At 61.7% G+C, this 21,403-nt stretch overlaps 10 protein-coding genes across 10 annotated transcripts; 8 read left to right on the plus strand and 2 right to left on the minus strand.

The window, feature by feature from the left end:
- Positions 1 to 38: 38 nt before the first annotated feature.
- On the minus strand, positions 39 to 2,278 carry RHTO_02645 (D-lactate dehydrogenase 2, mitochondrial precursor; the record flags this gene model as incomplete). Its single annotated transcript, XM_016416319.1, has 7 exons — positions 39 to 256; positions 413 to 496; positions 560 to 836; positions 893 to 1,132; positions 1,213 to 1,301; positions 1,358 to 1,636; positions 1,699 to 2,278. 7 exons carry the CDS (start codon positions 2,276 to 2,278, stop codon positions 39 to 41), a joined length of 1,767 nt encoding a protein of 588 aa, XP_016271816.1.
- A 515-nt stretch (positions 2,279 to 2,793) lies between these two features.
- Positions 2,794 to 4,174, plus strand: RHTO_02646 (protein of 14-3-4 protein family; the record flags this gene model as incomplete). The annotated part of the gene is made up of 5 exons (XM_016416320.1): positions 2,794 to 2,855; positions 3,172 to 3,190; positions 3,313 to 3,600; positions 3,660 to 3,759; positions 3,843 to 4,174. The coding sequence occupies 5 exons, from the start codon at positions 2,794 to 2,796 to the stop codon at positions 4,172 to 4,174; spliced, it is 801 nt and encodes a 266-aa protein (XP_016271817.1).
- A 449-nt stretch (positions 4,175 to 4,623) lies between these two features.
- On the plus strand, positions 4,624 to 5,163 carry RHTO_02647 (uncharacterized protein; the record flags this gene model as incomplete). Its single annotated transcript, XM_016416321.1, has 1 exon — positions 4,624 to 5,163. One exon carries the CDS (start codon positions 4,624 to 4,626, stop codon positions 5,161 to 5,163), a length of 540 nt encoding a protein of 179 aa, XP_016271818.1.
- A 480-nt stretch (positions 5,164 to 5,643) lies between these two features.
- RHTO_02648 (indigoidine synthase A family protein) lies at positions 5,644 to 8,464 on the plus strand (the record flags this gene model as incomplete). Its single annotated transcript, XM_016416322.1, has 9 exons — positions 5,644 to 5,839; positions 5,903 to 6,135; positions 6,190 to 6,301; positions 6,358 to 6,807; positions 6,861 to 6,934; positions 7,017 to 7,499; positions 7,553 to 7,664; positions 7,720 to 8,329; positions 8,392 to 8,464. 9 exons carry the CDS (start codon positions 5,644 to 5,646, stop codon positions 8,462 to 8,464), a joined length of 2,343 nt encoding a protein of 780 aa, XP_016271819.1.
- An 811-nt stretch (positions 8,465 to 9,275) lies between these two features.
- RHTO_02649 (uncharacterized protein) lies at positions 9,276 to 10,198 on the plus strand (the record flags this gene model as incomplete). Its single annotated transcript, XM_016416323.1, has 5 exons — positions 9,276 to 9,440; positions 9,514 to 9,555; positions 9,617 to 9,682; positions 9,741 to 9,903; positions 9,966 to 10,198. The coding sequence occupies 5 exons, from the start codon at positions 9,276 to 9,278 to the stop codon at positions 10,196 to 10,198; spliced, it is 669 nt and encodes a 222-aa protein (XP_016271820.1).
- A 299-nt stretch (positions 10,199 to 10,497) lies between these two features.
- Positions 10,498 to 11,936, plus strand: RHTO_02650 (tubulin-tyrosine ligase; the record flags this gene model as incomplete). The annotated part of the gene is made up of 7 exons (XM_016416324.1): positions 10,498 to 10,717; positions 10,788 to 10,889; positions 10,959 to 11,025; positions 11,088 to 11,126; positions 11,189 to 11,396; positions 11,465 to 11,746; positions 11,814 to 11,936. The coding sequence occupies 7 exons, from the start codon at positions 10,498 to 10,500 to the stop codon at positions 11,934 to 11,936; spliced, it is 1,041 nt and encodes a 346-aa protein (XP_016271821.1).
- Positions 11,937 to 12,256: 320 nt separating this feature from the next.
- RHTO_02651 (uncharacterized protein) lies at positions 12,257 to 13,186 on the plus strand (the record flags this gene model as incomplete). Its single annotated transcript, XM_016416325.1, has 3 exons — positions 12,257 to 12,452; positions 12,531 to 12,826; positions 12,881 to 13,186. 3 exons carry the CDS (start codon positions 12,257 to 12,259, stop codon positions 13,184 to 13,186), a joined length of 798 nt encoding a protein of 265 aa, XP_016271822.1.
- A 139-nt stretch (positions 13,187 to 13,325) lies between these two features.
- Positions 13,326 to 16,646, minus strand: RHTO_02652 (transcriptional activator SPT7; the record flags this gene model as incomplete). The annotated part of the gene is made up of 12 exons (XM_016416326.1): positions 13,326 to 13,674; positions 13,738 to 14,108; positions 14,168 to 14,283; positions 14,341 to 14,569; positions 14,625 to 15,452; positions 15,506 to 15,597; positions 15,651 to 15,912; positions 15,968 to 16,098; positions 16,155 to 16,215; positions 16,271 to 16,342; positions 16,433 to 16,570; positions 16,641 to 16,646. The coding sequence occupies 12 exons, from the start codon at positions 16,644 to 16,646 to the stop codon at positions 13,326 to 13,328; spliced, it is 2,655 nt and encodes an 884-aa protein (XP_016271823.1).
- A 1,209-nt stretch (positions 16,647 to 17,855) lies between these two features.
- RHTO_02653 (Histone H5 family protein) lies at positions 17,856 to 19,325 on the plus strand (the record flags this gene model as incomplete). Its single annotated transcript, XM_016416327.1, is given in 9 exon segments — positions 17,856 to 17,865; positions 18,208 to 18,234; positions 18,307 to 18,340; positions 18,451 to 18,484; positions 18,504 to 18,612; positions 18,677 to 18,846; positions 18,913 to 18,993; positions 19,062 to 19,169; positions 19,239 to 19,325. The coding sequence occupies 9 exon segments, from the start codon at positions 17,856 to 17,858 to the stop codon at positions 19,323 to 19,325; spliced, it is 660 nt and encodes a 219-aa protein (XP_016271824.1).
- A 410-nt stretch (positions 19,326 to 19,735) lies between these two features.
- Positions 19,736 to 20,958, plus strand: RHTO_02654 (putative hydrolases of HD superfamily; the record flags this gene model as incomplete). The annotated part of the gene is made up of 7 exons (XM_016416328.1): positions 19,736 to 19,843; positions 20,039 to 20,109; positions 20,166 to 20,219; positions 20,272 to 20,380; positions 20,439 to 20,604; positions 20,662 to 20,749; positions 20,805 to 20,958. The coding sequence occupies 7 exons, from the start codon at positions 19,736 to 19,738 to the stop codon at positions 20,956 to 20,958; spliced, it is 750 nt and encodes a 249-aa protein (XP_016271825.1).
- Positions 20,959 to 21,403: the final 445 nt, after the last annotated feature.

Here is a 21,403-nt window from a genome sequence, read left to right on the forward strand (position 1 = left end):
TCGCTCTACCGCTGACTGCTGCAGCATTACACACGCTTCTACTGCTCCGCACCGACGTGCTCCTTCTTCTCCTGCTCGAATGGCGCCTCGCTCTCCATCGGCAGGTACTTCGACGGCATGAGGATGCCCCTCGGGTCGAAGAGGCGGCGGATCTGCTGCATGACGCCGATGGCGGCTTCCGTCTTCGAGTATTCCAGCATATTCGCCTTCATAATCCCCACTCCATGTTCAGCTGAGATAGAACCATTGCGCTTGGCTGTGGGAGCGAGCGGAGGTCAATCCCTGCGAAGAGGAAGCGAAACGGACGGGTTTCGAGGCGGTAGCGACCGCCAGACTACTCCCGCGCCCTTCAGATAGCTGTATGCACCCTTCACACGCTGGATTCGCGCGCGGAAAAAAGGAGAGCACGCACAGGTCGCCTCGTAGATCCACGGCTCAATCACTTTCTCGACCTTCTCGTCCCAGTCCTTCGCGACGATGTTGATGTGCAGGTTGCCTGCAACCGCACGAGAGATCAACGTCTGTTGCACTCGAGAAACGGGAATAAGCCACAACGCACCGTCACCGATGTGGCCGTACCCGACCGTCGTCTTGATGCTCCCGTCCTTGTCCAGCCCCTTCTCCTTGAACCGCTCCCTCGCCTCCTCGACAAGCGAGTACATGTCCTTGACCGGCATGGACAAGTCGTACTTGTACACGCGGCCCATCTTGCCCGCCGCCTCGGGGAGCGACTCGCGCAGCGACCAGAGCGACTGAACTTGGGTCTCGTCTTGTGCAAGGGTGCCGTCGGTGATGGTCTCGTTCTCGAGAAGCGATTCGAGCAGGCCACCGAGTTTCTATGCCGCGTAGGAGGTCAGCCAAGCTGAGGATGGAGGCGAGGATTCGAACGAACCTCGTCGTCGTGGTCCTTGTTGCTCCCGCTCGTCTCGATCAGGACATAGAACGCCCGTCCGTTCTCAGGCTCCGTCTCGAAAGGCGACTTGGCGCCCGTGTGGTGGAGGACCATCTCGAGTCCCTCCTGGTCAAAGAACTCGAATGCAGAGAGGATCTCGCCGAGCTGTGCGCGCGTCTCCTTGAAGACCGTTTGGACGGACTTGAAGTCGGGAACGGAGAGGACGGCAACGTTGATGGCCTGCAAGGGGAAGATGGCATCAGCACCCGCAGGAACAGAGAGACCGAGCGGTGAAACACAGGCTGGCAGCCTCAACTCACGCTGGGTAGCCGAGGAGTGAGGATGGAGACGCCGGTGATGACGCCGAGCGTGCCCTCTGAACCGATGAAGAGCTGCTTGAGGTCGTAGCCTGCGGACGGAGCAAAGTCAGCGCAGATCGCAAAGACGCTCGTTCTTCGTACGCACCGGTGTTGTCCTTCCTCAGCGCGCCCGCTCCACCACCTCCCGGCATGTTCACACTCAAGACCGTCCCCTTCTCATCTGGCAAGACTGCCTCGATACCCAACACCGTCCCATGCAGACTGCCATACCGCAAGAGGCGCAAGCCGCCGGCGTTCGTCGCGACGTTGCCGCCGATGTGGCATGAGCCCTTTGCGCCGAGGTCGAGCGGCATCATGTAGCCTTTCGGGTGGAGGAAGTTCGAGAGGTTCTCGAGGATGCAGCCGGCGTCGGCGGTCAAGATGCCTGTGCATGAGAGAGTGTCAGTCGGAGGTCGTCTTCACCGTAGGAAGGGGCGCCCTACGCACCGGAGACGTCGTCAAAGGCGCGAACCTGGTTCATGCCCTCGGTCGAAAGGATGAGCTCGTCGTAGAGGGGAACGCCTCCGCCGACGAGACCGGTGTTTCCACCCTGCGGGACGACCGCAATCCGCTTCTTGTAGCAGTACGCCAGGATCTTCGAGACCTCGTCGGTCGTCTTTGGCTTGAGGAGGACAGGCGAGTTGCCCTTGTACTTGTCCATCCAGTCGACATTGTACCCGACCAAATCGTCTTCGCTCGCCGCCTGCCAGGAACCGTCGGGCGAAGGGATGGTCGTCACGAGCGACGAGGGCGACGAGAGGACCGACTTGAAGTAGGCGACGTCGTCTGCGTCGAGCTTCTTGAAGTCGGGCCGGCGCGCGGGTCGCTCTGCGGAGCGTGCAGGGGTGGTCGAGAATGCACGAGCGTGCGCAAGCGACGCAGAGCTCGACGAGGGGAGGTAACGACGGTCCGAAGCGAGGATGCGGACGGAGGAGGAGGCGGTGGCGACGGCGGCGCGGGCCGTTGGTTGGACGGTGCGCTTGAGCGCACGAGCAGTTGCCTGGACAGCAGTTGGTCGAGCAGCCATTCCTAGCGAGTGTCAGGAGCGAGCGAACGAGCGGGAGGGTGGCTCTGCCAGCGGACTTATCGCACGGCACACCCGCTCGTGACAGGGTGCGCTGCTTCCAATGGGATTGTAGCTGTCTTTAAAAGTGCAGACCATCCATGCCGGCCGTTTCCCGCTTGCAGCGAGGGAAGAGGGCGAGAGAGGCTGTCTCAACGACGACAGCTCGCTCGCTCGGCGCAGTTGGACTGCCCGAGTGCGACAGACAGACAGAACGAAAGCGTGTGAATGCAGCTGCGTCTCGAGCGAGCCCTCTTGCGGTGAGCGCGCGCGCGACCTCGTCTCGTCGTCGCCAGCCAACGGACCTCTCTCGCTCACTCGACCGCTCAAACTCGTGAGGGACAGCGCTGAGGCTCGCATCGATTGCCAGAGCACGCAGGACTGACCAGCGAACTCAACGGCACGCGCGCAGAGCTTCCCGTCTCCGTCGCTCCGCCTCTCTCCCCGCTCCCACCCACCCCCCGACCCATCCACGAGCAATGGCCGCCGAAGGATCCAGCAGCCGCGAGGCCCACGTCTACATGGCCCGCATCTCGGAGCAGTCAGTCTCGCAGTCCCTCTCCCCGCTCGCGCGCGCCTCCCAGCCTGCCCACACGCCTGCCGCATTGGGTCGGGCGACACGACGAGGTTCTACTGCGCGAACAGCACTTGAGCTGCCTCGCTCGCGGGCTTGAACGGTCGGACAGGGCTATCTTTGCATGGTGGACGCGGTCTGGGACCCGCGCGAGGTGGAGGAGTGGCTTGGAAGCGAGACGAGCGTGTTGGCGCGTCCTTGTCTGGGGGCGGAGCACCCGCGATGAGCACCTTCTCCCCGTTCACCGTTCGCGTGCTGACTTGCATGGTCGTTCTCTTTGCAGGGCCGAGCGTTACGACGAAGTAAGTCCCGGGTTGACGACTGCGAAGCCCTGTCACCGTCTGTTGGAGTACCCACTCGAGGCGGTGGTGGGCTCGAGTCGGCCCCTGATAAACGGCTGGCTGATTGCGTGCCTGCCTCGCAGATGGTTAACGAGATGAAGGAGGTCGCCAAGCTCGGCGTCGAGCTCACGGTCGAGGAGCGCAACCTCCTTTCGGTCTCGTACAAGAACGTTATCGGCGCCCGTCGCGCGTCGTGGCGCATCATCTCGTCGATCGAGCAGAAGGAGGAGGCGAAGGGCAACTCGAGCCAGGTGTCCAAGATCAAGGCGTACCGCGAGAAGGTCGAGGGCGAGCTGTCGGATGTCTGCAACGACATCCTCGACGTTCTCGACAAGCACCTCATCCCCGCCGCCCAGTCGGGCGAGTCCAAGGTGCGTACCGAGTGGATTGGGACGCGTTCGAGCGGGCCGCTGACGTCGGAAGCGAACAGGTCTTCTACCACAAGATGAAGGGCGACTACCACCGCTACCTCGCCGAGTTTGCGGCCGGTGACCAGCGCCAGAAGGCGTCCGACGCTGCCCACGAGGCCTGTGAGTTGGCGATCTGCTTAGACGGAGGGTGTTGGCAGGACGTGGCGAACGTTGCTGAAACTGACCCCTCCTCCGCTTTACAGACAAGACCGCGTCCGAGATTGCCACCTCTGAGCTCGCGCCTACCCACCCGATCCGCCTCGGTCTCGCGCTCAACTTCTCCGTCTTCTACTACGAGATCCTCAACTCGCCGGAGAAGGCGTGCCACCTCGCCAAGACGGCGTTCGACGACGCCATCGCCGAGCTCGACACGCTTTCGGAGGAGAGCTACAAGGACTCGACGCTCATCATGCAGCTCTTGCGGGACAACCTCACGTTGTGGACGTCGGACTTGTCGGCGGAGGAGCCTGCCCAGCAGGAGGCACCCAAGGCTGAGGAGGAGGCCAAGCCTGTTGCTGGCGAGGACGCTGCTTAAGCGTCGAGTTCGCGTCACCTAACGAAGCGGACGTCGCAAGCTACTTCTACACCTCCGCCGTAGTCCTTCCTTCTTCTCGTTCTTCTTCGAACATCTCGCTTTCTTCGCCTTCTAGTGCGCGTGCTCTGTCAAATCTCTGTCACTTCTCTCGGCTCCCGCTGCGTACGAGAGGACTCGCGAGGCGAGCGCCGGACTTGCGCTCGGCAGACGCACACACCTCCTGCTGACCCTTCACCGAGTTGTTGCTCTCTCTTCCTCGCCTGAGCGATTCTCACCGACGCTGAAGGACTCGCTTCTCGCACGCTACAGAGCTGCTAGAACGTCTTCAGCGTACAGGTTTTGCGCCCGAGTCGGTACACGACTAGCAACCAACCCATCCCATCCGCTTCTCCCGCTCCTCCCTACTCCTCCTCCCCGTTCCGCGGTTTCTCCGCCGATACGTCTCGACGATGTCGGCACCGCCGAACCTCGGGAGGATCAAGATCGACCCGTTACGAGGCCAAGATGACTACCGGGCGTGGCACGATACGATGCGGGCGGCCATCCACCTGAACAAGTGGGACAAGTGGGTCTTTGGCACCGAGCCACGTCCGACGACTCCGACCGAGGACTCTGAGCAGAATCGGGTCTGGGCCAAGGCGTCGCAGGAGGCCCGGGACGAGAAAGACCGCGAGGCGTACTGGTACATCTCGCTCAACGTCGCTGGCAAGGCGAGGAACCTCATCAACGAGACGACGAGCGCATCCACCGCCTGGAACATCCTCAAGCAGTCCTACGGTCAGATCTCGACGTCGCAATCGCACGTCGCGGCGGTGACAAAGAGCATGCACCAGCTCGACCTCAAGCACATTCTTGACCCCTGCCAGTGGTCGCGCCTTACCTCCGACCCACGTCAACAAGTCAATCCAAGTCCTGCGGCACAAAGGGCGACACCCTGCGCTGAGGAGTCCGGCGAGCATCGCGCCTGCGAGGGTCTCCTTCGACAATAACGGTCCCGATCTGTCGCTTGTCGAGCTCGAGGGCGGGCTAGTTGGCACTTCCCACTGCGTCGCTCGAATGGGTGCTGCCTAACAACTACGGTGCCCTTGCGAGAGGGAACGGAGGACCAGATGCGATGTTATCGACGTCGGAGAGGACTCGCTGGACGACGGTGACGCCTCGCGAGCCGCTTCCGACAACCGTTGAGCTGGAGAAGAGCCTGTAGGACGATCAGAGGAGCGACCCGCTCTAACGACGGATGGGATGATGCAAGGGCTTCCTTTCTCCTCTCCGTCTCTTCCGTCTTTTCTCGCAAGGCTCGCAGCGTCGACATTCCGAACAAGTCAAGACAGACTAGCGTCAGTAAAACAGAGCGCCCACGAAAGCAAAGGGGAGCGTATCTCGGCTCGCCCGTCCCTCTCGCCCGTCGCCTGCGAAGGTCAACCTCGTCCTCCTCGCGCCAACCCTTCTGGCTGGCTACGGACGTCAAGATGCTCCCTAGAACTGCTCTGCGTACAGCCGCACGTCGACCACGCGCTCGCCCGTTCTCAACGACTTCCTCGCCATCGACTTGGTCCGGTCCTCGTTCGCTCGCTGGTCTCCCCCTCGATATTGCGCCCGAAGTCGCGCAGGCCAAGGCTGAAGGGCGTGCTATCGTCGCTCTCGAGTCTACGCTTGTCACCCACGGTGCGTTGTCACCGACCCTCTCCCTCCCCACCTGCTCAAACTGATGAAGGAATCGCTCGACAGGACTGCCACCGCCGCACTCTGCCTCGCTCCCGAAAGAATGCGAAGCCATTCTCCGCGGCCAAGGCGTGACCCCCGCGACCATTGCCATCCTGAATGGGCGAATCAAGGTCGGCTTGGAGGAGGAGGACCTCGACTATCTCGCTGAGCGGGGCTGGGAGGCGCGGAAAGACAAGGCTATGGCGGAGAAGATGTGGAAGGTCGGGCGGAGAGAGTTGGCAGCCGCGGTGGTCAAGGTGCGTGCGACAACGGTGAGCAAGACTGGGGAGCTGACCTTTGTTTGTAAGCAGCGGTTAGACGGAGGGACGACGGTCTCGGGCACGATGGCGGTCGCACACCTGGCGGGCATCAAGATCTTCTCGACCGGCGGAATCGGCGGAGTTCACCGAGGGGCGGAGACGAGTGCGTCCAAATCTGCACTCTGGCTCCCTTGCAGCTTGCTGATCTTTCTTTCGCAGGCTTCGACATCTCGTCTGATCTCATCTCGCTGAGTGACACACCCGTCGCGGTCGTCTGCGCCGGCAGCAAATCCATCCTCGACATCGGCTTGACGCTCGAGTACCTCGAGGCGCACGCCGTTCCCGTCGCAGTCTACAAGACTGCCGACCGAGAATGGCCCGCCTTCTACACGGCCGAATCGGGCTTCAAGGCGCCGATGAACCTGGATTCGGCACGCGAGGTCGCAGAAACGATCATCATGACGGACAAGCTGGGACTGCCGTCTTCGCTCCTCCTCGGCAACCCTATACCAGCGGAGTACCACGATATCGGCGAGGAGTTGCAGCGCGCGGTGGATCAGGCGGTGGCGGAGAGCGTGGAGAATGGGATGGCCAAGAGCGGGAAACAGGTCACGCCCTGGCTTCTTGGACGAGTTGCGGAGCTGTCACAGGGGAAGTCGCTCGAGAGCAGTGCGTCGCTTTCTCTCCCTCATTTGACGTGTGGCGCTGAATCTTCGCGACAGACAAGGCGCTCATCCGGAACAACGTCAGGGTCGGCGGGGAGATCGCGCTCGAGTACGCCAGGCTGTTGAAAGAGGTGTGACGGAACTTTCTCTCTCTATAGAGCTTCAACGACTAGACTGGAATGCATACTGAATCACGCATCCTCGGTTCGGCAGAGTTCGCCCGCAAGTTCCGTCTTCATGCCCGCACCTTTGCCCTCAGCTTCCGCCTCGGCACCCGCCGCTCCTACAGCTGCCGTTGCAAGTGACACTCCTACTCCTCCGGCATCGCTTGTCGTCGCAGGTGTACTTGCTGTCGACATCACGATGCATCCTTCGTCGTCCTCGCCTCTCCAGACGACCGCGCCTGGCACGGTCTCGCTCACGCTCGGAGGCGTCGCAGGCAATGTTGCCGGCGCAGCTCACTCCCTTCTCTCCGATACGAGCAAGAACGAAGTCATGCTCGTCGCGCCTGTTGCGGATGACTTGCTCGGAGGCGTTGCGAAGAGCGGGCTGGCGAAGCGAGGAATGCGAGACGACGGACTCATCTCGACGTCCACGAGCGGAACGGCTACATGCGGGATCTTGCTTGACGAGAAGGGCGACCTCCTTGGAGGGATCGCGGATATGGGTATCGCGACCGAGTTGCGCGGGAAGGAGGTGAGCTGCGTATGCGAACTCGCGCCGGGACTTGCTGACCTCCGGCCTTACAGATCCTCGAGAGGATACAGTCTGCTTCGCCGAAGCTTGTTTGCTTTGACGGCAACCTCTCGCAGGAGGCGATCGCAGACCTCGTCACGCACTGCCTCGACCGAAGTATCTCAAGTGAGCCCTTGCTCGCGCTTCCCTCGACCTATCACTGATTGCGCTGCATATGTAGCCTTCTTCGAACCGACCTCAAACGCCAAAGCCCTCCAGCTCCTCCGCGCACTCGAGAAGAAGCCTCAACTCGCATCCATCCTCCCCGCAACCTCGTCCTACGTCTCTTTCTCAGCACCCAATATTCACGAACTTTCGCATCTCTACCAACACATCGCCTTCTCCGACCACCCGCTGTACAACTCGGCGCCGTGGTTCGACCATGTCACCGTCCCTGCGCACGACCTCTCGCTTCGTTTGCCGAAATGGGTCATCGACGAAGGCGTCGCGCAGATGGCTGTCCGTCTCATTTCGACATCGCTCTTTGGCTCGTTGTTCATCAAGAGCGGCTCGCGGGGCGTCCTCGTCGTCCAACGAGTTTCGGGGGTCGACAACGTCGCAGCGTGGTCGTCACTTCCCTCGCGCAAGGGCACCGTCGTTGTCCGCAGCAGCCAGCCGAGCGAGGCAATCGTCTTGCGACACTACCCCGCCCTCGAGCTCGACGAGCGACAAGTTGGCACGGTCACGGGCGCGGGAGACAACCTTGCGGGCGCCATCCTCGCTGGCCTCGTGCGCGGGCTGTCGCCGTTCATACCGCACGAGCTCGATCGTCTCGTCGACGTCGGTCAGAGGTGAGTTGCATCTCTTCCTGCGCTGCGAAAGCTGGTTGACGTCTCTTTGAGCGTCTTCGCAGGGCGGCGGTCGCGACTCTGCAGAGCAAAGAGGCTGTCGGCGACCACTCGAGCCTGCGTGCGCTCTTACCGTAGGCGTCGAGTGCAACACAGCGAGTCTTGCGGTAGAAGGACGACGTTACAAGGGGAAGAGGAGTTGGCGCTGGAACAAGACCCGTCTCACCTCTCGTTACGGGGTCCACTCCCCTCCCACACGCAGCGCACACCGAGAGAAGGGACAGAGATTCGGCAGAGCACGCCACCCGTAGGCGAGGAAAGCCAGAGGAGGAGGGACGAGAAGAGGCAAGGAGGGAAGACTACAGCGGAGTATCGAAAGGACTTGCGAGATGTCCCACGATGTCGGCCGGAAAGTGGAGCAGCTCGACGGCCTAGCAGCCTCTTCGCCGGCGACAGGCGTGGCCGCCTTCGACAGCCGTAGGTGTCGCGGAAAAGAACGAGCAAGGAAGGGTTGGAGCCGGCGAGCACTGCACGGCGAGAGCGCTTCGGGCAATTCATCCTCCGCGCTTCCAGCCATTGAAGTCCTTGCCCCACAACACCATCGCAAGCGACAAACGCAGGAAGGATGAGAGCGTCGAGGAGACGTGAGCGGGCGGGAGAAGAGGCGGCTGCACGCGTGTGGCTTAGCGTGGTTGCCGGCGTCGCTGCAAGCGTCTTGACAGCGCCGCCAGCCCATCTAAGCGAGGCAAGCCAGCGGTCCTGGGTCAGCCTGCGGGCGTCACCTTCGCGAAGGGTCGACCACGAACAACCCTCGCTGACAGCGCCAGAGGCTACCCACACAGGCTCAGATCTCCTATAGGAACCCTGCGACTCCCTTGCGCCGCCACAGCTCCTCTCGCTCGCCCTCTCCTTTCCCCACCTCCTCGACTCGGCCCCCTCAGCGGAAGCGATGAGCGACCTCGACCTCACACGGCTCCTGCAGGGTCACACAATTTTCTCCTGCGTCGCAGCACTGTCGGATGCACCGGCGTGGAACCCGGCGATATCGATCGTTGGGCTGATGGTCGTTACGAGGATGGACGAGGGTGGGAGTGCCGCAGAGACGGTTCGGCAGGTGCGTATCCCGCGTATGATTCTGAGATCACAGTGAGGATGAAGGCTGAGTCGTATCGTCGCGCATCGCCCAGTTCGTCGCCGTCCTCGGAGGATCCATCTTCCTCGACTTCCTCGTTCGTTCCCTTCCCAGTCCTTTCCATTCTTTGCTGAACTGACGGAGGCCCCTTCTCGCAGTGGTTCGTGTCGAACAGCACTCACGGGCTCGTGCGGGTTCTGATCATGGTCAACTGGCTGCTCAAGGTGCATCCTGAAAGCCCTTTTCTACGTTCCCTTCTGTCCGCTCACCTCTTTCGGGCAGTTCATCACGATCATGAACGCGCTGAGTCAGCTACGAGCGCGCGGCGAGAACAGCTTCGGGTATCAGGGGGCCGGCTTCAGCCTTCCAGGTGGTTTGGCCGACCGGATCCCAGGCTCCTTCCCTTCGTTCGGCGGCGGAGCGCGGCACGAGACTGGCGAGACCGGTGCGTACAGCTGAACGGTATGACTGTAGCTCTGAGCTCACGCGCTCGGCAATCTCGCGCAGTCTGGTCCGCGCCCGCTCAGCAACACTCGTATCAAACCCGCTTCTCGCTCGATGAGGAAGCCTCCGCCGGCAGTGCGACTCCTCCGCCCCCTCCACCGCCGTCATCCGGCTCGGGCAGAAAGAGTGCAGGAGGAGGAGGCTCGGGCGGCGGGAAGACTGGGAGCAGGAAGGACCCGGTTGCGCCGCTGCCTTCGACGACGGCGGAAGGAGGCGGGTATCATACGCTCGAGTGAGTATGTCTGTACTGTACTGAATTACTGCTACTCGTCTTTGAGAGATTGCTGCGGGAGTTCGCCTTCTACGGGTCGGCTTGCGAACGTTGTCCTCCGTCTTGAGACCGCAATCTCGCTGTTCGGCCATTCGCTGAAGCCACGGCTGCTCTCGAGTCCCTTCACTCTTGCCTGCGCCGCCCGCACGACCCCCGACTCCTTCACTCACTTCGCCAATCCCCACCTCACCTCGTCCGGATCGCTGTCCACTTCTCACAAGGCATCGTACCGCCTCGCGACCACCGCAGCGCCCGCAAAGCATCATGCCCTCATCTTCACCACCCAACCGCCGACTCCGCGTCTTGCTCACGAACGACGACGGCCGCCCCTCTCCCAAGACCGGTCACTCGCCTTTCATCTACCCCTTCGCGCGAGGACTGGTCGAGCAGCTCGGATGGGACGTGAGGGTTGTTGTGCCGGATAGTCAGAAGAGCTGGGTCGGGAAAAGCTATTTGATCGGGGACAAGGTCACTGGCCAATACTGTGCGTCCTCGAACGCTCTGTGTGGCTCTTTTCCAGCAAATTGACGCTGATGATGTCTTGCGGACTGCAGACTATCCTGCAGGAGAGGACGGAACCAAAGGCGAGTTGAGAGACCTGCCGCGGACCACCAAGGACGGCGAGATGGAATGGGTTCTCTTGCAGGGGACGCCAGGTAAGCGCCTCTGATCCTCACAACTTCATACTGGGAGTGTGCTTACAAGCGCACGATTCCTCTCGACAGCCACCTGTGCCTCAATCGCCCTCAACAACCTCTTCCCGCCCGACTCCTTTGATCTCGTTATCTCTGGGTGCGCCTTTCCCGCTAGCCGCCTTTCTCGCGCCAAGTTGTACTCATGCGAATCGTGTGCAGACCAAACTTTGGACGCAACACCAGTACCGCCTTCGCCATGTCCTCGTTCGTTCCCTCTTGCCTTCTTTCGTCCAACCCAGCTGACGCGCTCTCGCTCGCAGCGGTACCGTCGGCGCAGCCATGGCTGCTGCCATTTCCGGCTCGCACGCGATTGCGCTCTCGTGGGGCTTGATGGAAGGCTACAAGCCCCCGCCGCAAGAGTTCGTCGACGCCGCCGTCAAGCTGTCTTGTCAAGTCGTCGAGCGGCTGTACAAGCTTGGCTTCGGCGAGGGCGACAGCAAGGTCGACGTGTACTCGGTCAACGTGCCTGTGCGTCCACATTCCCGCTTGTTGTGAGCGTCTCGCCGAGATTCGGCTAATCCAACTGTCCTCGACAGCTTCTCCCCGACATCGTCTCGTCACCAGAGGTCCGATGGACGACTATGGCTCGCACCTCGTACGGCCGTCTCTTCAAGTCGACCCCGCACCCCGACTCGGCCGCTTCAGAGGAGAAAGGTGGACCAGCTGCGGTCGCTGAGCCGAAGCAGGAGACTGGCGGCGCAGAGCAGAGTGAAGGGAGCGAGAACCTGATGGTGCGCGACGAGCACTGGAAGGAGAGGCTGCACTTCGTGTTCGCGCCGGATCTTTCGGCGCTCGTCAATCCGAAGATGGATGACTTGGTGGGTGTCCCACTTCACTCTCACCGCTCTCGCCTGGTTGTCTCGCTGACGTCCTCGCGTCGAACAGGTCGAAGGCACGGACAAGCATGCCATTCACAGTGGAGCCGTCTCGGTCACTCCGATTCGCGCCGCCTTCATGAAGGCCAGCCCGCCGCAGGGCATCCCGGTAGACGGTCTCCTCAAGATTTAGAAGTGCAACTCCGTGTGCTGATCGGCGACAGAATGCGCTCGCGGGCTCGTCTTCGTTTCGCTGTGCCTCCCCATTGATGCGTCTGCTTCGCGATCTGCCTGCTTCTTTTCTCGCTCTGGTTCACCGCTAGGTACACTTACTGCACTTGCTACCCTGCTTCAAGAGGCGCCGAGACGAAGGCGTCGCAATCAGACGACCCTCTTGCTCCTCTCCCGCTCTCCCGCTTCTTCTCCTCTCGCACACCGCAAACTCGCTCAAATCCGCTCGCTGCTCAGGCACGCCAGCTCGCATCGCTAGTGAAGACCGCTGGCTCGCTGCCCATGCCATCCTGTCCCCGAGCCGCCTCAGAACCGCCCTCTTCGCCTTCGTCCTCCTCTTCCTTCACCCCGCTCTCATCGCCTCGGAGACGAGGCGCCGTTCCTCCTGGGGTCTTGCAGCACGTCAGCGAGACTGTGCGGCCAACAAGCGAGCTTGCTACGGCGGCGGTGGAGACTGTTGCGGGCACGAGGTCGACAGGTGCGTCTGTTGTTTCCGCTTTGCGGTGAGCGAGGGTCTGGCGGGAGCACACGATGATCTCAATGGCACTCGCGACAGACAATCACCGCTCGAAGCGACGAAGGACGTCCTCGCGGTCCGGAAGAAAATCCTCATCTTTTCTATCCGCCGACTCGACATTCAGCCCGCTGCTTCCCCGAGGGATTGTCTCCTTCCCTTCGACCCCTTCTGCACCGCCTTGCTCAAGACCAATCGCGGAGCTAAAGAGCCAGGGCTCGCACGCGGGCTTTCGAGTCTTTTTCGACTGCCTGGCTAATGGCGCGGACGACCGCTTTTCCGTACCTCTGCAATCCTCCGAGCCTCTTTCTGATCCCGAGACGTCAGGCGAGAACCAGGTGCGTGTGGCTGGGCGATGAAGCGGAGGAAGCTGACCATCTTGACCTTCCCAGAATCGTCGACCGCCAGCCAGCCCTCGCAACACTCGTTCACCACTTCGCTCCCTCTCCATTCAATCCGAAGCGCCTTCACAGTCTTCAGCAGAGGCATCGGAACAGCCGACACCCAGCTCGGCGACGAGTACCGCCTCGCAACCTTCCTCGCCCGCCTATCCGACCGCTTCCTCCCTCACGCTCGCTTCTCCCGCCATTCTCAGCACATGCAGCGCCCACTTGAACAGCTCCCGGGTAGAACAGAAAGAGATGGAGCGCGAGTTCGGCGGGCTGAGCTTCGCGGACGGCGAGATCACATCCTTCTAGACGGCGAGCCTTCGAAGCGGGACAGCGACTAGAGGGACAGCGACTAGAAGGTCGATTCCATCGCTATGCATCTCTCCAGCGAGCTCTCACCGCCAAGATGAACTAGTACTGCAACTTCGATTTTCACTTTCCTTTACGTTCACTCGCCGCCGCTCTCGACGACCGCTTCTTCCACCTGCGCGACCTTTCTCTTCTTCTTCTTCGGCTCGTTCGCGCCCGCAAGCTGCGCCGCAATCGCTGCGGGCATAGTCGGGTCGTCGGGCCGCCTCTTGCCCTTGAACGGGATGCGGCCGTGAGGCGGGACCTTGTGCCGCACGCCGGTCTTCGAGCGCGACGACGTGCCGGAGAGATGGCCTGCCTCGTCGGCGAGACCGAGGTCGGGGCGGGCTGCGCGGTGGGAGAGGTACGGTCGAAGGAGGCCGATCTGGAACGAGACGGCGTCTGGCGTGAGGGGGACGAAGGCGGGAGGAGGCGAGTAGGCGAGAGAGCTGCGAAGAGTATCGAGGTTAGCATCGGAAGCCGGAGGACTAAGCGAGCGAAGGTTAACGCACCTTGTTGATGCGCTATCGAGCGGTCTTGGCTCGCCCCGCAAGATCCACTTCGGCAGCACCAGAGTCGACACGCTCAGCTCCTGATCCAACCCCTGCTCCGCGACACCGAAGAAGTCCTCGCCGATCCTCGTCGCAAAGTCACCCGCGACGAACGCCTCGCCATCGTCGGCGAAGAGCGCCTCATCGGCACCGTCGGCTCGAGCGACGTCCTCCTCGGTCAGCGAATCGAGCTGTTCTCGCCGTGCACGCTCAAGCTTGGCGAGCAAGTCGGAAAGCCGCGAGCCGTAGCGGTCGACGTCTTCAGAGACGTATGCCTGCAGATGCGCTGGCGATGGCACGCCGTTCTCGCCGAGCGCGTGTACGAGGATGCGCTGCGCGACGGAGCGGGTCAGCAGGACTTTCTCGCCTGGAGAGAGAAAGCGCTACTCACCTTGTCAGACATATCGGCGCCATAGCGATCAGAGTAGAACCGCAGTGTCCGCGCCATGTTTGCGAGATACTCGCCCGCAACATGGCCCAGTACGTCGAGAGCGCCGGCGTTCGCACCTGCGCGATGAGTTGTGAGAAAGGACTGAGATCGCAAGGAGAAGAAGCGAGACGCACCTTCGAAGCCCGAATGCGCAAGCATACCTCCTGCAAAGCTGCGCATCGCTTCTCGCGCGGCGACTGGCGCTGTTGCTGGGCAAGCAAGGGCTCGCTGAGGGACGCTGATGGCCGACAACATCGGACGGCTTCGCCGTCGTCGCTTCGCAGGTCGCGCACCGTCGACGTCCATGCCGTTCATAGCCGGAAGATCGGTATCGGATTCGTCGGACGAGACAACCGGCGATTCCTGCAAGTGCAAGCGTCAGAAGGCGCCGGCCGAGATAAGGCGCAATGGGACGTACAAGATCTGCCGTTGTACTCTCCCTCGCCAAAACCGCACCGACCCTCCTGATCCGCCTCCACGTCTCACAGTTTCGCCGCATCTTTGGCGCCAGCCCAACATCCGCCTCTTTCCGCCTCGCAACCTGCTTCGACACTCCATTCGCACGAATGGCGACTTCTCCCGCCTTCTGCTTGCCCTTGCCCTTCGCGTCCAATCCTGGACCCGCACGCGAGCCGGTCGAGGTAGCGAAGGGTGTGGCCGAGTAGCCAACCCAAGGAACGTGCGGCATGCCCGCTGCGAGGGCTGGTACGGCCGAAGGTGCAGGCGGCGCAGATGACTCGGCGACGTGGCCGTTGATGCCGTTGACGGTGGTTGAGGCGGAAGGAGCGGGGATGAGGGCGGAAGAGGAGGGTGCAGGACCGACAATGTCCCACCAAACTGCCTCGAGAGGCTGCGTAGGCTGACATCGAGGCTCGGATTGTGCAGTGGGAGTCGAGGCAGCGGGCGAGTTCTCGGTCGACGAAGCGGGTTCGGCGGGAGGTTTCGGCAGCAAGTCGGGGTTGAGGCGGTGGACGAGGTCGGCAATGTGCTCCTTGTGCGTCTTGCGCTTCGACCTGGTTGCGATGACGGTAGAAGAGGCTGGTTCGAAGGCGGAAGGAGGGAGGAGGGCGGAGGCACTCGATTTGGTCGGCTTGAAGCCGGAACCTTCGAGCTTGGAGAGCTCGCGGTCGAGGAGGAGAAACTCGTGCATCGACTGAGGTGTTCGGACGAAGGCGGGCTGCTCTTCGAAGGGGAGGCCGGCAGGAGGAGGGGGAGTCGGTTCAGGTGAGGGAGAGACGCGGCCGAGCTGTAGTGTACAGGTTAGCGCGATTTCGCGCGAAAGCGAGGGTGACAACGCACGGGTCCTGCGCTGAACTTGCGGCTCAAACGTCGAGTGATGCCAGGTGTGGCAGAGCGCGATGGTGCAGGCGAGGCAGACGAGTCGTGAGGAGCTGAGGAGGAAATGTCAGTCCAGGTTCGCCTTGATCCGCTTGAGAGAACTCACTGTCGCCGTTGATCCCGTTCAGAAACCTCTCGCTCAGCGCCCGCTTGTGCCGCGCCGGCTCGTCATCGCTCTCCGCGTCCGCATCCGCATCCTCGTCCGGCGTTCCGACCCGAGTGCTGCCCGCCCGTCGTGCGTCGAGTGCAGCTGAGGACATGTGAGCGGCGAGGAGGGATCGTTGCGAGAGGGTCGGGTCGGTAATGAACTCGAGAAGCTGGTTCGACTTGGCTCGAAGGACTTCAGCCGAGTGTCGGAGCGGGTGGCTCTGCGAGAAAGTCGTGTCAGCTCGGCCCGCTGCTTCCGCCTTCCCCATTACGCACCGGATGACTGTTGTAGAGCAAGCAGTTGGACCAAATGAGGTCGAGGTCCTCTGCGAACGCCTTCTTCGTCCGGTACGACTGCTGCTTGACCTTCTTGAGCAAGGTTGCGAGGTCCATCGGGCGTTTGATGACTGTGGAGAGAAAGAGTCACTATGATGGCATCTCTGAAGCATGCGAGCGCGCGCACCATCGTAGTAGTCGGGCACGTCTGCCTTGCGAACCTTTTGGAGGAACGGACCAGAGTGTTCCTGCGGGCCAGAGGGTCAGCGGGCTAGACGAGGTCATCCAGATGGCAGCACGCACGGTCGTATTCTTGATCTCGTTCACTATGCGCTCGAGCGTCTCCTGGAACTCGTTCGCGGCCGACTTGTCGTCCTGGAAGCGGAGGAGAGCAAGCACGGCAACGGAGCCTTCTGGTCAGCTGTGCGCGCCCGTGGCGGCCTGAAAAGGGACTGTGAGACGCACCACGGCCTCGCTGGCCTCCACGACCAAGCGCTTGAGCTCATCTGCGCTGTACCGCGTCCGCCCCACCCTGCCGTTGGCAACTCCGCCGCTCTGCTCCCGTGCGCGCGCCTTGCGTGCATCAATAGCCGCAAAGAGGTACTGCGATGACGATACGCGGGTCAGCCGGCCCTCTAGAGGTGGTTGGAGCGGTGGTTGGGATGGGACTCGCCTTCATCACCCACCACCTGTCCCGGCGTCCTCAGGCCTAGCGCGCGGGCGAGAAGTGGCGGATGGTACCCAGAAGGGCCCTGACAGTACGCTGGGACACGCGTCGACCTCTCGGCGAGCTGGTGTCGGCGCCGCTCCCTTGTGATGAGCCCGAGCCCCCCTTGTGATTCGTCGCCAACTCAGGCGACCTAATGCTGGCTTCTCTCACACATCCGCTGGGCTCGCTGAGCTCGCTGAATCCTTCTACCGCTTCCGACATCCACGTCCGTCCAACCCGCAGCCCGGGAGGTGCCGTCGTTCTGCCGCACGCTCGACTCGCCCTCCCAACTCCCGACGGCTTCTCGCCGGGTGAGTGTAGCGTGGGACGGATAATACGCTTCGCCACAGATAGGGCGCCAAGTTGGACGTCGAGGGCAGCTCTGCGTCGCTCTCACCACCGCAACTTTGATGCCTTGAAGCCTCTCGTCTCGCTTCTTCGCTTTGACAAGCTGCCATTCCCGTTCTTGCTCGATCTAGGCGCGGTACAGGGGACTAGCCTGAGCTTCTGCGTGTGACTCTAGGCACTCTGCCCCATTACCAGCTGCCGCTGCCACGATTTTTCGCGAACTTCATCCTCCCTTCGCTTGCGGCTTGCTTGGGCTGTTCCGCGGCCGGAAGCCAACTTCCACTGACTTTGCTGCTCCGCAGAGGCGCGTTGTGGCACGCTGGCAAAGGTGTGAGGCGGGTTGACGTTCGGTGCTGGGACGGGAGAGATGTCAAAAGGGCGGCGGGATTGTAGAAGGCGATCCGCGCGACTGTAGACCAGCTACAGCCCAATGTTCAATACCCTTACTGCCATCTGAAGCGCGAATTTGCCGGAACGTCGCGTTGACATCGACCCTCTTGCTCGTTGACCTCGCCCGCTTCACCTCGCACCGCTTCTCACCGCTCGAGCAGCTTCACCGAGTGTCTCTAGCTTCTTTAAGGTGTGTTTGGAGTCTGTCGAAGCCGGTCGCACTACCCGCAAGCCCCGCGCCAGTCTCCTCGTCCTCGCCGTCCAGCAACTACCTCATCACGCTTGATCGCGCGTTTAACCATTTGCGGGAGGTCGAAAAGCTGACCAATTGTTCTGTGTACTTCTCTTCGCCACTCCTGCGCGACCACAAACCATTCTGTCGCCTGCTCGCCGCCTCACAGCGTCACCTCCCCGCACACTCCCCTCACAACACCTCACAAGATGAGCTACCGTCTCGAGTACGCAAGTCAGTCGCTCTCCCTTCCTCTTGAATGCTGGAACGCGCAACTGACGCCTCTTCATACCCTGTCCCTCTCACCCCGCCTTCTTCCCCTCTCCGCTCCTCGACCTTCTTCGCCCTCCTTCCGCTTCGCCAACGCCTTTCTCGCCGCTCGACCATTTGCACTGCCCACCAATGTCTCTGTCAACTCCGCCCACCGTCGCGCTTCAAACCCGCCCTTTCTCGCCCGTTTCGGCGTCTCAACCCCTCCTTTCGCTTCCTTCGCCCCTCCGACGTTCCTTTCGACTGCCCTGGCTTCTAGAGCTTGGAACTTCGAAGTGCAAAGGTGCTAAGCCTTGTCACGGAAATGCGATTCCCAAGGCGAGTCCCTTTCACCCAAGTTGCGGCGCCGCCCGTGAACGTCCTCAACTCACCGCTCGACTCTCTTCGCAGGGCAGCCTCCGTTGCGGCACTCTCGTCACCATCCGTGCGTGTGCTCACAGCTGCCTTATTTGTGGGCCGAAGCTGACCTTAAACTCGGCCGAACCCTGTCCTGCTCGATTCGCCTCCTCCTTGATCCGCCTTCCCGCCTGACAGAGGGCAACTCCAGCTTCGCCTGGAGGCACTGGGGGTGCGTGACGCCCAAGTAGTTCGAGAACATGCGCGCCTCGTTTGAGTCGGCTGAGGAGCTCGACGGCTATGAGGACCTCACGCCTGAGGACCAGGAGAGGGTGAGGAAGGCATTCGAGGAGGGTCACGGTGCGCCCGCCTGAGTTGCCTCTGTCTCGCTGATTTAGCTGACGCTCTCATCACGCGTGTGCAGTTGCCGACGAGGACATCCCCGAGACGGCGCGCAAGCCGGTCGAGCTCGACGAGGAGGGCAACCCCATCGATACGCCGAAGAAGAAGAAGAGCACGCGCGCTCCCAAGAAGAAGAAGGCTACCGAGGAGGACGACGAGGAAGAGGAGGAGGAGAAGCCGAAGAAGGCGAAGGTGCGTCCCGCCTCACGGCTCGCTCGCAGCGGAACTGCACTGACTTCGGTCGCTTCCCTCGCGTAGGCCGCTCCGAAGAAGAGGGCTGCCAAGAAGAAGAAGGATGAGAGCGAGGAGGAGGAAGAGGCCGCTGAGACCGAGGAGGAGGTTTGTTCGCCTTCTCGTCAACTGCCGACCAGACTAGCGAATTGACCTTTTGCCCATTGCCTTCACAGGAGGAGCAGAAGCCGAAGAAGGCCGTCAAGAAGACTGCCAAGCGCAAGGCCAAGGCGCAGGAGGAGGATGACGAGGACGAGGAAGAGGAGGAGAAGCCGAAGAAGAAGGTGAGTACTCTCTCGCTCATTTGCGCCGCCTTTGACGACGCTGACCGTCTCGACACTCTCAATCAATAGACCGCCGCCAAGAAGAAGGCCGCCCCGAAGCGCGCCGCGAAGAAGGCAAAGAAGGCCGAGTCGGAGGAGGAGGAGGACGAGGAGTAAGAGGCGATTCCCCTCGCCCGCTCGCCCCGAGATCCCCTGGCCTCTCTATACCCCTCCAACCTCGTCCCCATTTCCCCTCGCTTGTTAGCGTCGATACCGCTTGCGCCTTGCTGGCGCTTCTTCCCCCTCGCTTGTTCCCTCTAGCCCAAGACTGGCGTTCCTTGTAATCATCCCGTTTTCCTGCCTCGCCTTCGCCCCGTCAGAGTTGTGCGCTCTCGCGCCGCTTGCGACTGGCTTACTCCAGCGGGAGTCGGAGACAGAGAGCGGAGTCGAGTCGAGGTTGTTCGTTGTGTCCAACCCTTTCGCTCCGCTGGCTTGACGGGCTTTGCTGCTTAGCAGACTAGTTTGGACTGTTCACTCGGACCTGCCAGTGCTCTGCCTGCGTCTTCCCGCTCTCCTTTCAGTCAACAATGTCAACCTCGCCCTCATCGACGAACGGGACTCCCGCCGCGCCCGAGGTCCCGCAGGACTGTCAGGAGGGTGTTCTGGGCTTCTTCCACACGCTTGAACGTCTCAAGGTGCGCGTGCTGTTCCTGCTCGGGGTGGACGGGCAACTGACCTCTTTGTTCTCTCTCTTTCCCGACTCTTGTTCGACTCGCCGCTCAAACAGGTGCGTGGACGCTCTGTCCGTTCGCTTTTGACTCAGAGGGGCCATTGCGGACGTACAAGCAAAGTGCACAACTCAGCTGACCCCGTCCGACCGCCTCGTGCAGACGAACAAGCGGACAGGATGGGTCAACAACGGCATCGAGAACGCAGAGTCGATTGCCGACCACATGTACCGGTGCGTGATTCTCTATGCTAGACCGGCGAATCTTGCTGACGCTCCTCCGCTCGCAGGATGGCCATGATGTGCCTCGCTTTCCCCGAGACGCAGTCGCTCGACATCTCCAAGTAGGTCAGGATCATTGCTTCTTGACGAACTATACTGAGCCTTTATCGGCAGATGCGTCATGCTCTCGATTGTTCACGACCTCGCCGAGGCAGACGTCGGCGACATCACTCCCGAACACGCTTCGGGCGTCTCGAAGGCACAGAAGCTCGCCCTGGAAGAGGTGCGCAGCGTTCGGACGCTTCCTCACGGCCTCGTGCTAATCACGCCGGTACACGCAGAAAGCGATGGAGCGCATGGTTGGCCTGCTTGGACACCCTTCTATCGCCTCGCTCCGGCTCAAGTCGCTGTGGGAGGAGTACGAGGCGCGCGAGACGCCCGAGAGCAAGTTCGTCAAGGACCTCGACCTGTTCGAGCTTTGCGTTCAGGCGGTCGAGTACGAGAACTGTACGTGTCGTTCTGCTCCACCACCGGGCCCAGCTCACTTGGTTCCCCGGTTCACAGCCCAACATTGCAAGACGTTGCAAGGCTTCTTCGAGACGACTGTGACGCGGATCCAGCACCCTGTCGTCAAAGGCTGGGCGCGAGAGCTGTGCGTTCCTTCAAATTTCCCGCGAGGCTCGTGAGCTAACTCTCTGGCCCTCCAGGATGGCGCAACGACGAACCAAGTGGGCTGAGCGGCGATGGGAGAACTACCAAGAGATCATGCCTCTTCCCGATGCGAATGGCGATGCAGCAGCACCCGCCAAAGCGACGATCCCCGTCCGCGTCTATGGCGAACACCCGCAGGAGGACGCCTGAAGCCTTCTTCCGATCCCCTTCGCCTTCACGACACTCGCATGAGTTTGCTTCACGATACTTCACTCGCTCTGTTGTAGCCCTCAACCTCCATAGACCGTTCCGCATACTTCGCAACCTCTTCGCCATCCGCGCACGTGACCTTGCAGGTCGCCTCCGAGCCCAGCGCCCGTTACAGAGAGCGCCACGTAGCTACTTACTGACTGCTCAAGCCTGCGCTGTCACAGGAACGCGTCGACTGAGCTGCTGCGACGAGGTCGAGGTCATTCAACATCGCGCGACCTTCTTCATCTCGCTACGCTTCACGCTCACTCGCTCGCACACGGCCGAGACTCGCTTGACAGCTTGCTTTACTTGACAAGTGGCTGGCTCGACTGACTGACAGGTGCGCCTGCCTTCCCCCAGCTCCCTCGTCGCCCGCTGATCCTCGATGTTGACTGTCGCCAAC

This window comes from Rhodotorula toruloides (genome assembly GCF_000320785.1).
Source record: "Rhodotorula toruloides NP11 unplaced genomic scaffold Scaffold19, whole genome shotgun sequence".
In the NCBI taxonomy this organism is placed as follows: Eukaryota; Fungi; Basidiomycota; class Microbotryomycetes; order Sporidiobolales; family Sporidiobolaceae; genus Rhodotorula; species Rhodotorula toruloides.